This window comes from Schistocerca nitens, chromosome 1, assembly GCF_023898315.1.
Source record: "Schistocerca nitens isolate TAMUIC-IGC-003100 chromosome 1, iqSchNite1.1, whole genome shotgun sequence".
Taxonomy (NCBI): Eukaryota; Metazoa; Arthropoda; class Insecta; order Orthoptera; family Acrididae; genus Schistocerca; species Schistocerca nitens.
In genome coordinates, this window is record NC_064614.1 from 747,351,227 (window position 1) to 747,368,808 (window position 17,582).

Below are 17,582 nucleotides of genomic sequence, written 5' to 3' on the forward strand. Positions count from 1 at the left end.
GTGTCAGTGAATGAATTACTAATGATCCTCCTAATTCTACATCATAAACAGGCTTAAATTCTGAAGTAAATAACAATTCTGTCTAGACGGTTGTCCTATAGTAAATATGGACTGTATCTATCACACACTGTACGTGACTTGCTGCACCATCCTACCGATAATAATACAGTGTGTCCCTTTTGAACCTTCCACATTTCAAAGACCTAGGAAAAAACAGCAGATACTGTAATGAAATATTTAGAACATCTCAAAGAATTTATATTGCTCCATCAGGCATGCCAACTACTGTCGCCAGAATGCAGCACGACTGCATGATCTGAAAATGGTGACTCCGCAGCAGCGCATGCAAACAGAAGTGTGGTTTGCAGAAACAAAATACCTGATTACTGTGCAAGGAAATTATCATACATTAGATGGACATGATTCACCTAATGTGGAAACTATTACAGAATGGTATTGTAAGTTTCTGGCAACTGGAAGTGTTCTTAAATATTCTGGCAGTTTCGGAAGAGACAGTAGATAACATCAGATGAATGTTTCTCAGGGGCCCATGTAAGTCAATGCGGCGTGCATCTAAGCAACTTGATGTACACCAAGCAACATTGCATCCTCTAGTACACCATCACCTACCATCTGTATGCTTAAAAAGTGCACATGCTGAAACATCTGATGTCCAACAATGAGAAACCACGCCAACAACAATTTGCTAAGTACATGCTTCAGTGTACTGACATGAATGCCAGCTTCTGGAAAGGTCTTTATTCTCAGATGAAGTAAGCTTTCACATGTCAGAAACGGTTAATCAGCATATGTTTGGATTTGGAGTTCGCAACATCCACAAACACTCAATCAACGTGTTTGTGATAGCCCTAAACTAAACATCTGGTATGGGCTAATGCACAACAGGATTACTGGACTGCCCTTTACTGAAAACATTGTGAATAGGTCAATGTATCTGAACATGCTGGTTAATGTATCTGAACATGCTGGAGCAATTTGTATATCTTTGTTTATCCTCTGATACAGAACTTGCAACTCAACATCATCTCTCAACAAGATGGAGCTCTGCTGCAATGGTCAATGGCTGTTCTGAAGTTCCTGGATATGAAGTTTCCCATTCGCTAGATCGGGTGTGGCGGACCCAATGCCTGGCCACCACATCCCGACATAATGCTAGATTTCTGTTTGTGGGAATTCATGAAGGACTACATGTATACCACCAAATTGGATATTATTCCTATGTTAAAATGTCATAACGAAGACGAGATTGCAACAGTGAAAGAGGACATGTTACTAAGAACGTGGTATGAAACTGACTGCAGGCTCCATATTCTTCATGCTGCAAATGGTTCACATGTAGAGAAGTAATTACAATTATTAAATAAATTCTTATAAATGTTCTAGCATATGGTGCAACCTCATTATCATATCTACTGTAGGTTTGTTTATCCTGGGCCTTTGAAATGCAGGAAGTTTGAAAGGGACACCCAGTACATTCCTCTTGCTTCACAATTTGTGGAGTTTGTAAAGATAGTCAGGCAAGAATCAATCTTGAAACAACAAAACTCTAAAAATGATAACTTAACTTGCCAAAGCCAGATATACCTGTATCGGAGGGGGGAAGAGATGGGAAACTTAACTGTGTATGAATATGGAGTGAGTTTCTGAAATAGCATTAATACTTCAGTTGTCATTCCGGAATCTAAAAACAATGTCCCACATAATGTATTTAGAACCCACGTCCTTACATCACCAGCAATACTATGAAACACACAATGAGTTAGTTAGTTGTCCAATGACATGGGTATTGTATGGAAAACAATGAGCTATTTTGGGATTGTACACTCAATGGATATTTTGACATTTCATAATTTCGTAGTAGGAAATCACAATACTTCTATTACACTCTGAAATACCATTTTAGTGAATAATCCTGCTAATAATTCCGGCAGAATTCAACCAGCACTGATAGCCACCATATTACATTTCTGAAGTAACATATTCTGAGAAAGTACCAAGCTCCGTCTTCTTTTCATAAACAAAGTCGCACGTGTGTGTGTGTGTGTGTGTGTGTGTGTGTGTGTGTGTGTGTGTGTGTGTAAGTATGCACGCACTTCAGAAAAAAGTTAAACATGGAAGTAGCATTAATACTTACGGAAGTAGTTTAGTGCCTCTCGGATCTGATCCGGATTTAGGTTTAGATCTATATCGTCTGGTCTTAGGGCCGGTGCAGGAATGTACCAATCCTTATTCTCGTATCCTAAAAATGTGTTTATGTGAAAATATAAGAGCATATACATAACACAAGAAAATACATACAATGGCAAAATTTCCTAAGTCACAAGAGGTTTAAGACAGAACATTTATTATACAAGATTTGTTCATAAAAGTCACAGACTTACTCACCAGCAAAGGGGGCCAAAAGAGACGATGTAATAAGACAATCAACAATACAAGTTTTCTCATTTACTGGTTCCTTGGCATATCACAAATGAATTATTTGGATACTGCTTGTTTTTGTCAACACCTGAATGAAACTTTTATAAGAGTAACTATAGTAATTTGAGGTAGCTCCATCTCATATTTGGTTTTGGACAAGACTGCAGAATTACAATGTGTGCAACTGACATTCACCGTATTTTCAAAAACTTATGAATTTAATAGTGAAGCATTGCTTTAATTATATGCACAGCAGATAATTTCGGTTAATTGTCATAGCACTGCTGAATATATAGTTTCATAGTTTGTTTTTATAAAGGATGTGACCAAAAGAATAGTAAATGGTAGTATAAACTAATTTGAATAAAACATACCATATAACAAGCGTGCAACTTTTACTGGTGAGAGAGATAAAACTTTTGGTACTCCAGATGCTATGGGTTTAATGGCTGTTTGTCACTTCTGTTTGGAAGATCAAGATGCGAGGCTGTGCTTCAATTTCCAAAGTTGAAATGTTCAACTGAAGTTGTGGCTATGGTTTGTTGAACAATTTTACAGAACTGTTTAAGCATGTTGCATGTATCTAGAAAATGCTGGGTATGCCAACACATTCAAACTTGATTTTCTTCCAGGGTATAAAATGTTGCAACAAGTTGTGAGGATGCAGCCAGGTGATATCTTTGAGTACTATCCATATTTCAACAGGTGCATCATTTTCTGGGCACAAATTCAATGAGCGAGTCCTATGGAAGAAAATTTAAAACCTTGGTATGTAGGACATATGCAGAAAGATAACATATACAACATAAATACTTCCCTGAAGCTCTGAAACTTTCTAAAGTAATTCCTGTCTTCAATAAAGGTGATGATAAAGATATGAATAACTACAGACCTATCTCAATCTCATCCTTCTGGATTGCTACATTCCTAACCAATCGGATGCGGAGAGTCAGCATGAAATATACTAATAGACAAAGCAACTCAATAACCGAAATACTATCAAGTAATAAAACTGTAAAGCGAGGTGTTCCACAGGGCTCAGTATTGGGACCCCTACTTTTCCTCCTGTATATTAATGACTTGAGCCTGAATGTTGATGCACACAAAACAATAATATTTGCTGATGACACAACTGTACTCCTCAAAGGGGAGAATACAGAGGCTGTGCAAAAAGCTGTGAACTTGGCTACTGATCAACTCAGCAACTGGGCAAAAATCAACAGATTAACTATCAACACCAAAAAGACAGCTTCCATGAACTTCCACACAACACAAAATGCAAATTACTCTCAGCCATCTGTCACTATAAATAACCAGTCAACAGATACCGACACTGTTTTCACATTCCTAGGTCCATGGGTTCAAGATAACCTGAAATGGAATAAACATACAGGAAAGGTAAATGCCAGGATTTGTACTGGCTGTTATGCATTGAGTGTACTGAAAACATGTGCTAGCCTGAAAACATTAATCAGTGCATACTACGCTTACATACAAGCCCACCTAAAATATGGTGTAATATTCTGGGGAAATGTTCCAACTGCTCTGAGCACATTCAGAATCCAGAAGAGAGCAATGAGGATTATTACTGGGAGCAAACCCAGAGACTCCTGCAAACCCATCTTCAGAAAGTTGGAAATCCTTACACTGCCTTGCCTCTACATTCTTGAGACTCTAAAATTCTTCAGAAAACACATAGTGCCAACTGACCCCAGAGTTGTAAAAAATAATGAAATACATGAACACAACACCAGGAAAAACGCAAACCTGCATGTTATACGTACAGACACTCAACTGTGTAAAAATGGAGTTTTCCACATGGGCCTCCAACTGTTCAACAATCTTCCCACTAGTATTGAGTCCATCGAAGACAACATAAAATTTAGCAAAGCCGTTAAGTCATATTTGTTGTGTCACTGTTTTTACTCTGTAAATGAATACTTAGCACAGTAATCTTGCTGTTTGTGTTAAATTGAAAACATTGAGCAATATAATACATTAGGATACTATAGGCATACGTGAATATATGTTAACAATGTCAAATGATATTTTCCGACATCTGCAACACACTGTGTACCATCAGATCACATGGAATAAATAAATACTAATACCACTACACAGCCAAAGCCAATGGCAGAAGTTATCAGAAGTGCATATGAATTACCAACAGGTTAACACAAGTAGGATTAACTCTGTTCCTCTGTTGTCTGACTAGGGAGATAACAGTATTCGAGTGGAATTTTAGTAAAAAATGTGCATTTCTATTTGTAAGGTCACATGCTAGTTTATCTCTTACTGCATTTGCAAGAGCAGATTTGCTTCGTTGTTGCAGGTGTATAGACCACAATGGATATGGTAAACACATGCCTTACACAAATCAGAATTGTACTTTATAACCCATAAAAGAACCATAATCTTAGATGGTGGGCGAAATTCAACTTTTGCATTGTATTTCCGCATAATACAACCAATCCTTTTGGAAATGCTTCCTGTGTAAGAGAAAATGTCTGTAGACTTGGTGCCACCTTATTTTCATCGACACCTGATACATCGATGGTTGATAATGCAACACTTATCTGATCCATCTTTCGCTATAAACATTCTGGTGAAAGATGATTTTGAGGTGAGCCAACTCAACTGACAACCTTTCAAGGTCTGAAATGAAGTGGGTTCTATGAACTGAGGTATGAAGTCACCTTAAACACTGAGCCAGATGGTGACGATAATCTGCCTAGCGATAGAAATCAGTAACAGCTGGTGTCCTATAAATAGAATGTCCCTCAGTACTGTCAACCAACCTCTTGACCAACACATCAAGAAAGCAAAGGCAGCCAATACTTTCCATCTCCATCATGAAACACACTCGGTATTCAATGCCACCTGTTCCAGAACATCTTCCTTGAAATGTTCTTTAAACAGATTGGCAATAATAGGTGACAAAGGGTTCTCCATCACGAACTCAATCTGTCTGTTCATAGAACTGATCACAGAATAAAAAGAAAGTGGAACTGAAACATGTCGAAACAGGTTCATTTTTCACTACAAAAAATAATCTCCATGCTGTATAACGTATCAGACAGAGGGATGCAAATGAACAGGCAGGCCACAGCAAACCTTACTAAAATATTAGAGTCATTCAAGCATAGACTGTCTAACAGATGCAACAAATGTTCCAAGTTCTCAATGTGATGCACACACTGACCTAACAGTGGTCTCAATATAGTAGCAAAGTGTTTCAGTGCATGGTATGTTTGAGCACCAACATAACAGACATTAGGCTTAAGAGCAAGTCCTTCCTTGTGGATCTTTTGTAAGTTCTTTTGAACCAGCTGAGGAGGTTAAGAGAGAAGTGTTTCATTTGTTAACAGGGGCCTTCTGTCCAAGAGTAATATTAGAGTACCCCAGAGGATACTCTGTGTTCCCTTAGGACAGATTCTAATACTGGCAACTTACTTGCTAACAAGAGGTACTCAATATTTGTGTTGGAAAAGCAGGATTATGTTTAAAAATGAGGTGTTTACAATCTGGTCCAGTGTGTTGAAAACTCAGTGATGACTGGACAGAAAGGGTTGAGAGGAAAACTAACAATCTCCTGAATGAAAGTTTTTTTGTAGCAAGAGACTATCAAGAGTCTTAAGTCTTGCTGTGCTGTTCCCCTACATTATATAGCCTTCCAAAAACCATAAGGAACGGGTTCCTCTTAGGCATACTGTGAGTTACAATGCTGCTCCTACATACCATGCAGTAAAAGACCTTGTTACTCTGTTAAGCCCACTAATATATCAGTGTGTGTATCACATTAAGAACTTGGCAGACTTCATACATCACTTGCAGGGATTCCATCTAAATGATTATGACACTTAAACGGTAAGTTTTGTTCTATTCGATCTCTCTCCACTCATGTTTCTCTGTCTGATTTGTTATAGCTGACTGAGGTTAGGTTTGATGTTCAGTTCCATTTTCTTTTAATCCAATGACTAGTTCTATGAACAGACAAAAGGGGTTAGTGTTGAAGAACTCTTTGTCATCAACTACTACCAATCAGTTTGAGGAACATTTCAAGAAAGTGTCGGCATTGAATCATGAGAGCTTTTTCAGATAAGTGCACTATAGTTTTGTTGTTAAGAGCTCATCAAAGTGAAGATTTAAATAACTTCGTAGAACATCTGCTTTCCATCTACTCGAATATTTGCTTCAAGGTGGAGGTGGAAAAGGGTGGCTTCCTTTTCTTCCTTGATGTATTTATCAGGAGGAAGGTACTCTGGAACATTCCATTTATAGGAAGCCAACCCACAGCGATTTTTTTATCTTCAGGCTGACAGTTGTCACATCTGGTTTAGTATGAAGGCTTACTTCATACCATGGTTTATACAGTCTACATCTGATAGTTTGTCAGCTGAGTTATTCCACCTAGGAGTTATTTTTTGTCATTATGGTTATGGGGAAACAGACATCAGACACACATTGTGCTATAAACCAACTGTGAATCGGGTAAGTGATAAAAATAATAAGGTGCATTTAAGTCCACAGCATTTCTGCCTTACGCAGGTAGCATTTCCAACACGAGTGCCATATTCTGTGGAAACACTGTGTGAAGTGAGCTTTTTGACCACCATCTTAGGATTAGGGGACTTCTAAAGTCTGTAAAGGGTGATACTGGTTTGTATAAGGTGGGTGTTTACTGTGTCCCTTGCAGTTGTGGAGAGCTGTATAATGGTGATCTGATGAAAATCCACATGCCTTTATGGAGACACATTTTCAAGAGTGTTTCTCTGTAAATACATCATGTGATATGTAAGCACATCAACTTTCAGGACTCCACTATCTTCACTTCCTGGAAAATGTGCTTCCAACATTACTGGAAAAAGTTCCTTTGGCTATAAGGATGGGTATGTTTTTTCATGTACATTCTGGCCATCATCTAAATCTAATGTCCCCTGTATAATTTATCAGCAGATATTGTCACATTTCTTGGCCACCAAGGTCCTCAAACTACACCCATTCAGATTTTTGGTTGTGGGAATGCTTGAAATGATGAACGGATTGTTTGAATTAGAATGTCAAGACGAGCCACATATGGTGTTGTCACACGAGTTTAAAGATGCAGTGAAGTTGGCGGTGGAATTTATGAAAATTAACTTTCAACTAATCATCTGTCTTTGTTAAACATCATCTGTGAGCATTCATTTGGGTTCCACTCTCAACAACAGTATCTCCGTAACCAGTAACAACTGGACACATTTTATATGGAATGTTCCATGAAAGTGATTTAGTATATACTATTCCCAACTAAAATACACAGCCTTACAAAAAAAGCAAAGCATCAAGAAGATAGTCATATGTCAATGTAACTTCGTACATGTACACATCATTGTCAGGCTTGTGAATGATTAGAGTTTCAATTATCTGTGACAGGTAGAATAGCCACCCAAGTGCATTAGTATTGTTTGTGTTTAGTGTTGTTACCAGATCTCATAGGATATACAAGGAGAACGAACAGCATGAAATATTGAGTGATGACTGTGAAACACCTGGTATTTCTCTTGGGATGGAAACATAATGTAGTAGTATCACACATATGACACTGAGGAGTTCCCAAAAATAATTAAAAGATAAACAAAGCAACAAAGAAATGGGAGCCCGACATTGTCGCCTCCCTTGCACAAAACATTGTGTCTGCCATTTCTGAAGTAGAAAACTTGTTTGGAGCCACATATTTCATCTATTTGAGAAAAAACATCACTTCAGGTATAATTCAAATCAAGGACAAATTACTGATATGCTTGGAGACACTAGAGATCTAAACCATACATCAATATCAGATTTATTGTTTGTTCTGTGTACAACAAACCACTTTTCATTCAATTTCTCACAATAAAAAAGCACTAACACCAATCAGCTCTCTCCTGGATTGGGCCTCGCCGCCCCCTACCCCCCCCCCCCCCAAAAAGAAAGAAAGAAAGAATAAATAAATTCTTAAACTGAAGTGTTCATATAATTAATTTAGAGAAGGACAAATAGCACAATGGTGTTTTAATATAAGATACAAATTAAATAAACTTCTTTTACTAGCAACAGAGCAGGTAGTAGTTTTTGTGAATTACGATCATTAAATTATTGTCTGTAAAACTGAGCAACACCAAAAATGAAACAGCATTGATGTAAAGTAAAAATACTGAAAGACAGAACATAAAAAGGAGAAAACTGCAATATCATGGAATTACATCACATAACTACGACTGACTGTTTTAACTTTCAGAAAAATAAATTGCTAAAGTAGACAAAATTTAAGACAGATACCATGGTATGAGTCTTTGCCTAAGGCCGTATCTTAATATATCAACCATCAGATGACATCATTCCAAAGCAGAAAAGCTACGTTGTTCCTGCATGCTTCTACAGTCAACATAGGACTTTTAAAATACAGCTCATGTCAACTGTTTGTGATTCATGTTCTACCCATGTTTGCTGAGTCATACAGTATTATAATGCAAGAAGGGTTTTAAAATGTAGCATTATAGTGCAAGAAGAGTTTTAATATTGTTTACAAGCTAAGCAAAGATCAGATTCATTTTATTGCATTGCTCTAAAATATTATGTGGGCAATGGATATGTATAGTTAACACTTACCTGGAATGTAATTTTTTGTTAATGTTATTTGCAGGGCAATTAAAAATATGCCACTGCAACATCAACATTTTCATTATTTTTGTGTAATAAAGTATATTATTGTTTGTCATGTTTAATGATGAAGACTTTATTTTCATATTGAGGAACACTGGTGGCAGACTTGCATTTTGTAATTATCATGACAGGCACATTTCCACATTTCACTTGTTACTATGAACAACTTTTCAACGAATGCCTAAGAGCAAAAAAGGGCTTGGAGTTATCTATTTTCTAAGCCTTCTTACCACATCAGACAACGTTCTTGTGGACAAATAATAAAACACTTCAGTTGCACAATGAAGTGCCCGATTTCTGATTACTAAGCACTACAGCATATGACAACATCTGATCATGTTGGAGTAAATATTTCATATGCAAAGATTTGGTTATAGTCAAAGGAATAAGTTTAGGATCATGCAGTACACATGATAGAAATAAGGAAATGAATTATTTCCCTGCTCTAAGACTTACAGAACTAATAAAAAATAAATTCCACAATAGTCAAAAGTGCTCTATTGTTCCCCATTTTACAGAAAATATCTTGGTTGCTACAGTTACACCATGAATTATCTCCTCAGTTCACTGACTGAGCTAAACGATACACAAAAGTAAGCCACGATAGAAGTTTCAGCAACAAGGTGAATGTAGTTCCATCGACAAAATGATCTATTAGCCTCAGCAATTAAGAATCCAACTGGTGCTTTGTTCCTCAAGAGTTTTTTTTATTTGTGTGTGTGTGTGTGTGTGTGTGTGTGTGTGTGTGTGTGTGTGTGTGTGTGTGTGTGTGTGAACGCACACGCTTCTATCAACAATTATAAATTATATTACACTGCTCACAAAAAATTTGCACGATTTTATCAAAGTAACATATACTAACTACACTATAAAATCCAATGCCAAACATTTTCAAAACGCAAGAAACTGACAAAATAATATTATGAATCAGAAAGTAAAAGTATAAATTTATCTTTACTTCACATTCTCAGTTACACATTTATTTTTACAATTAGTTTCGAAGAATGATCATTTTCAGACCTAGGTAGTCATTTAAGGCACCCACCATATCCACACAGTTTACAAAGTCGCACACAAAATTTATCAACTATCCCACATTTTTAGAACCAGAATTCTGGATATAAGAGTGTGGTACATGTGCAGAATTTTATGTATGCCATTGTTATGCGTAGTTCTGTGTGAATATGATAAATCTTGTCATCTCATGATAAAGACAAGATAGCAGAAAGCAGAGTGTTGATGTTGTTGTTGTTGTGGTCTTCAGTCCTGAGACTGGTTTGATGCAGCTCTCCATGATACTCTATCCTGTGCAATCTTCTTCATCTCCCAGTACCTACTGCAGCCTACATCCTTCTGAATCTGCTTAGTGTATTCATCTCTTGGTCTCCCTCTACGATTTTTACCCTCCACACTGCCCTCCAATGCTAAATTTGTGATCCCTTGATGCCTCAAAACATGTCCTACCAACCGATCCCTTCTTCTAGTCAAGTTGTGCCACAAACTTCTCTTCTCCCCAATCCTATTCAATACCTCCTCATTAGTTACGTGATCTACCCATCTAATCTTCAGCATTCTTCTGTAGCACCACATTTCGAAAGCTTCTATTCTCTTCTTGTCCAAACTAGTTATCGTCCATGTTTCACTTCCATACATGGCTACACTCCATACAAATACTTTCAGAAAGGACTTCCTGACACTTAAATCTATACCCGATGTTAACAAATTTCTCTTCTTCAGAAACGATTTCCTTGCCATTGCCAGTCTACATTTTATATCCTCTCTACTTCGACCATCATCAGTTATTTCGCTCCCCAAATAACAAAACTCCTTTACTACTTTAAGTGTCTCATTTCCTAATCTAATTCCCTCAGCATAACCCGACTTAATTCGACTACATTCCATTATCCTCGTTTTGCTTTTGTTGATGTTCATCTTATATCCTCCTTTCAAGACACTGTCCATTCCGTTCAACTGCTCTTCCAAGTCCTTTGCTGTCTCTGACAGAATTACAATGTCATCGGCAAACCTCAAAGTTTTTACTTCTTCTCCATGAATTTTAATACCTACTCCGAATTTTTCTTTTGTTTCCTTTACTGCTTGCTCAATATACAGATTGAATAACATCGGAGAGAGGCTACAACCCTGTCTCACTCCTTTCCCAATCACTGCTTCCCTTTCATGCCCCTCGACTCTTATAACTGCCATCCGGTTTCTGTACAAATTGTGTTGATGTAGAGCAACATAAATGATACAACGACAATTAAATAGTCTCCAGTATTTACAGATTTTTCTTTCATCCATGTAGTCACGTATCCTCCAATCTCAAGGGACTCTATCACACCTTTTTTCTTTTGTTTCTGTTTTAGTGGTGGACACAGCATTCTCCAATTTAGAGTCCTTTCAATTTGTTACATTTCACCAATACATATTCCTGTCTTACCTGTCGACACAGTTTCTGTTTTTGGTGACCAATGATGTCACAAGTGTCTATGTTTATTTTCCAATATCCATTTCTTGTTGACAATGAATCAACTGCATTATTATAAAATTCAAAGTAAAACAGTCATTAAAATGTGTGTGTCATACTGGCTCACATGCCACTTTGGTGTGTTTATCGCTGTATGGTAACTGGACACCCACAGTCCAGCTTGTTCTGTACCAGTTGTTCATTACAATTAAGGATAGATATTGTAGCTGCAGTGGACAATGTAGAGAGAGAGAGAGAGAGAGAGAGAGAGAGAGGGGGAGAGAGAGAGAGAGGGAGAGGGGTAGTGTGTGTGTGTGTGTGTGTGTGTGTGTGTGTGTGTGTGTGTGTGTGTGTGTGTTTTTCCTTACTTCCATCCTGCAATGTCAACTGTCATTATATTCATAAAAATAAGTCTTCAAAAAGAGAAATTTGTATTTCTGGAGCAGTCACAAGTAGAGACTTAAAATTCTCTATTTATCCTTGACCCAAGATTACAGGCAACATCTTATAAAAGAACAGATACCTAACTGGAGCATTATTTTGTAAACATCAAAGGTAACTAACAGTGGTTCACTGTAAAGAGAACTCTTTTATCGCCCACGAGTTTATCATGGAGACAAGTAATACCTCTGCAACGGAACTTTCTTCAAATAACGGACACTGACGAAGTCTGAACTGTACTACACTTCACATGAAATCACTAATTCAAATTCAATTATACAAACTGTTTGTGTTCCTCTTTCTTTTAACCTATCAGGCAAACTTTTTATAACAAATGCTAAAAACACAAACTGGATGACCACAAACAGTTATCGAAGAGGTCATTATTAGGGCGCGGATTTTAATGACCTAAAAAACAGTGAAATATGCTAGCATTTATGACCTAAAACTTACATAAATATGACCTTAAAAAATAAAATATTCTTGGTTGTTTATATAATTTTTTATTCACCATAAAGTAATACAAAATTCACTTCTCAAAATATTGTAAGTATAGTTCTTTCTTTCTGTAGGGTTTGTGGCTAATTTGCACCTATTTTTAGAATGTCTGAACGCTTTATTTTTAAACACAAAGTACAGTGAAAAGATCATCTATAGAAACAGTAAAACAATGTTTTTATTTCTAGATAGTATTTAAAGGGTTTCACATTATTTAATACCATATGTCAATCTTCAGTATCTGCAAAGTTGCACTGGACCACAAGGTGCATTTTCAGGTTTTCCATAGTCAATTATCTACGGTTGTCGCTGAGGATAGTTTTCTACCTGGAAATGCTCCTCTCCACTTCACAAGACGTCACTGGAGCGTATTTGAAGGCAGCCAGGTCACTGGAGTTCAGCTTTGTTTCAGTATCTTCCAATGTTGTGGCATTTCCTGAAAGACTGTCACTAATTTTGCACAGTGCAGAATATCCAGGATTCCACTGGAGAAAACATTGCAATTTGGTTTCCACTTTGTCAGCCACATGACCACGAGCTCGACCCAACTCACTTTGTATATGTTTCACAATACTCAGGGCCTCACATAGCTGAGTGCAAACAGCTTCCAGTCATTTGATGGCTTTTGATATCACTGAAAAATTGGCGTTGATGTATGCCAAGTTTCGAGACAATGTATCAGTAAAAACTTCTTTCACAATTTTGATAGCACTTAATTCATCCCTATCAAGCTCACAGAAGATTGTCTTTATTTGGGTGTAGTAGGCACAGTAATACTCATCAGCATTAATCCAAGAACCCCATCGCTTAAGAACAGGTTTAGGTGGGAGGGGCATTGAAGGTGTTGGTTCAAATGGCTCTGACAAGGGAAGCTCCCTATCGCACCCCCCTCAGATTTAGTTATAAGTTGGCACAGGGATAGGCCTTGAAAAACTAAACACAGATCAATCGAGAAAACAGGAAGAAGTTGTGTGGAACTATGAAAAAATTAAGCAAAATATACAAACTGAGTAGTCCATGTGCAAGCTAGGCAACATCAAGGAGAGCGTGAACTTACGAGCGCCGTGGTCCCGTGGTTAGCGTGAGCAGCTACAGAACGAGAGGTCCTTGGTTCAAGTCTTCCCTCGAGTGAAAAGTTTAATTTTTTATTTTCAGACAATTATCAAAGTTCAGGCAATCACACATAATCAACTTCGCTCTCCAAAATTCCAGGACATGTTCAGATTTGCTTGGACATATGCAGGATTTTACGGTCTACACACGGAAACATTTGAAAACGTAAAAAACATATGTTTTGACGGAGCACAGGGAAAACTGTGCGACTGTGAAACTATTGCATTCATTTGTTGCAGTTTATGTGACAAACTCTTATGTTTTCATCACTTTTTTGGGAGTGATTATCACATCCACACGTAAACCTAAAATGGGCAAAGTAGAAGACCCTTTTTACCCATTCGCCAAGTGTACAAGTTAGGTGGATCGACAACATATTCCTGTCATGTGACACAGATGCCGTCACCAGTGTCGTATAGAATATATCAGACGTGTTTTCCTGTGGAGGAATCGGTTGACCTATGACCTTGCGATCAAATGTTTTCGGTTCCTATTGGAGGGGCACGTCCTTTCGTCTACTAATCGAATGGTTTTGCAGTGCGGTCGCAAAACACAGACACTAAACTTATTACAGTGAACAGAGACATCAATGAATGAACGGACAGATCATAACTTTGCGAAAATAAAGAAAGTAAAATTTTCACTTGAGGGAAGACTTGAACCAAGGACCTATCGTTCCACAGCTGCTCACTCTAACCACGGGACCACGGCGCTGCTCAGCTCACGTTATCCTTGATGTTGCTTATCTTGCGTATGGACTACTCAGTTTGTATATTTTGCTTATTTTTTCGTAGTTCCACACAACTTCTTCCTGTTTTCTCAATTGATCTGTGTTCAGTTTTTCAAGGCCTATCCACTGTGCCAACTTATAACTAAATCTGAGGGGGGTGCGATGGGAAGGTTCCCTTGTGAGCACTATGGGACCTAACTTCTGAGGTCATCAGTCCCCTAGAACTTAGAACTACTTAAACCTGACTAACCTAAGGACATCACACACATCCATGCCCAAGGATGGATTCGAACCTGCGACCGTACTGGTCGCGCGGTTCCAGACTGTAGCGCCTAGAATTGCTCGGCCACTCTGGCCGCCGAAGGTGCTTGTTCCTTGAATTTCTGCACCCATAGCAGAGCCTTCACATAGATTTTCTTGCCACAGGAAATGAATTTGTCCACGTCAGGGTAATCTGATCGCACCTCTTCAGCAACACTGTGCAGCGCATGTGCAAGGAAAGTGGTGTACACCATACTGGGGTAGAGAATCTGTAGCCCTTTGGTTGCTTTAGCCATATATGAAGCACCATCTGTTACAAGCAGCAAAACGTTGTCTCCCTTCACACCATCCAGCCACAGTAGCTTCAGAGAGTTGTCAAACAAAATAGCAATCGTCGAAATGTTTACTGTATCGAGAGGATCACATGTTAGTAGTAACATATGTCCAGGGCCGCCAACAACAACATTTACAGTATATCACCCAATAATATCTGTAGTTTCATCTATTGACAGCCAGATCTTTTGCTCAGCAATAATAATTTGTATTTTGTTGAGCACATCATTGTAGCATACAGATAAATAGTTCTTTCTCAGTGTAGATTAATCTGGAACTGGATGTATTGTGTACTTCTCCAAGAACCATCTGAAGTGTGGATTCTTCAGCTTTTCCAATGGGATGTTGCAGGACGCCATCATCTCACACAAATCGTTGCAGAATGATTGCATGGTTGACGATTTACCTGTCTGTTCAAATAACAGCACTTGCCTGCTGTTATTTTCAGCACTTCATTTCACACAGCTGTTGTGTTTAGCGGTATTACAGTGTTGTTGCACATTAAAGCGCTTTTCTGCACTAACTTTAACTTCACACAGTTTACAAAATAATATTTTCCTATCAGTACTAAAGAACTTCTCTCCAAATTCTCGAACATATCCTCGCAACTTCACGCTGTCGGAGCACTTTGCTTTAGGCATGTTGAACGAGGCAAAGGCTGTATTCAAACTGGTTTCTGGGAACACCTGTGCGACTGCGATGATTATTACGGCAGAAGCCGCCTTTGTTGGCTCTGAGAGAGTATTGTCGACTCTGCGCAACAATGTTTTATGTTCACGAAACGACTGTTGTGGCACACCGATTCTCTGCTACTGTCTTGAGAATAAAGCTGTGTACTACTTTATCTGTTTATCTTTCATAATAGCATGTTAAATATTGTCTTGTGAGCAACATATTCATTTTCTTATCCATGTTTCCCGTAAGATACGAGAAAAACGGTATATGCATTTTTGGCAAAAATTGACTGAAATATGACCTATTATATTAAAAGTTAGCCGCAATATGACTTACTACTAAAATTTGTTGAAATATGACTTTATATGCACAATCAAAATACATTTTTGGCACTAAAATGCCTAGATTTCTGTATAAATTGTTCTAAAATTCACCCTATAGTTCAGAAAAAAATATGACTATCATTAAAATCCGGGCCCTAGTCATTATACACAGGTGCTGTGAGTCAATTCCTTACTGCAATCTAAACTGTGAGCATTAATGAAGGAAAGGGAAAATAAAGAGTTGAAAACAAGGACAGTCAAAAAAAAAGTAACGAGAGTAATGACAGCCTATGTCTGAGGAAATAAGAGAGAGAGAGAGAGAGAGAGAGAGAGAGAGAGAGAGAGAGAGAGAGAGAGAGAGAGAGAGAGGAGGAGGAGGAGGAGGAGAAGTCAAATGGAAGAAACACGAATTGGATGACCATAAACTGTTACTGAACAGGAAATTATTTGCAACTGCAGTGTGTCATTCTTTGTTGCAATCTGATCACGGAATGCAAAAAGTTCCTAAAATTCGGCAGTGTTCTTTGCTTCTTCAGGTACCCATAAGCGAACTTTTATGCTCAATTTTGTTCTCCCAACATAACATCAGCTTAATTACTCGTGTGTTACCAGATGTAGAAGTATGAAACCAGTATTTCCCTATACATGGTGCTACCCGTCAGTGTAGGGTCCACGAGACTGCATCTGCAGCACCATCTGCTTCCTGTATCGGCTGACGACGAATGCCAACACTCAGTAACCCAAGTCCCATATATCTGTTTAAAACCCGTAAACATTTAGAGTTCTATGTCTACGAACTACGATTTGCAAACAGCATTGGTTTTCTGTAATCACTTGAAGAAAACTGCTGCAGAATCGCATTGAATGCTTATCGAAGCTTTTGGCAAACATGCTGTTGGGAAAACAAAGTGTTTCGAGTGGTTCAAAAAATTTGAAAGTGGTTATTTTAATTTGAGGAATGACAAGTGTGGGAAACAAATTGCAGGCCTTATTGGATGAAGATAATACTAAAATTCAACAGAAACTGGAGGAACAACTGAATGTGCCACAGAAAGCCGTTTCCTTTTGGGTGAAAGCTGGGGGAAAGGTGCAGAACATGGTAAAATGGGTTCCGCATGAACTAAATGAAAGACAGCAAGCAAATCGGAAGACCACTTGTGAAATGCTGCTCACCAGATACGAAAGAGAGTTGTTTCTCCATCGAAAAGTGACAGGTGATGAAAAATAGATATATTTTGAGAATTCTAAGGGTCGTAAATCATGGGTGAATCCTAACAAACCATCGACAACCACTCCAAGACCAAATCACTTTCGAGAAGACAATGCTCTGTGTTTGGTGGAATCAGAAGGGTGTCATCTATTATGAACTGGTAAAACTGTTAACAAGGGCTACCAACAGCAAATGATTGATTTAAATTGAGCAATATGTGAAAAACACCAGGAATATGGAAAAATGCAACACAAAGTCATACTGTTCCATGATAACACTCCTCACACACAGCAAAATGGGTCAGGGAAATGATCGGTGCAATCAATTGGGAAATACTAGGGCATGCGGTTTATTCTGCAGATTTGGCTCCATCCAATTATCATATACCTGTGTCATTGGGACATGCTC

The 17,582-nt window shown here is 38.1% G+C and overlaps 1 protein-coding gene across 3 annotated transcripts in view; it reads right to left on the reverse strand.

The window, feature by feature from the left end:
* Positions 1-17,582, reverse strand: part of LOC126260476 (trafficking kinesin-binding protein milt) — a 369,562-nt gene that overhangs the window by 182,643 nt on the left and 169,337 nt on the right. For all 3 annotated transcript variants that reach the window (XM_049957807.1, XM_049957815.1, XM_049957821.1), the window contains one exon: positions 2,156-2,260. In XM_049957807.1, coding sequence (XP_049813764.1) covers positions 2,156-2,260 — 105 coding nt within the window. The remainder of the gene's footprint in view (positions 1-2,155; positions 2,261-17,582) is intronic.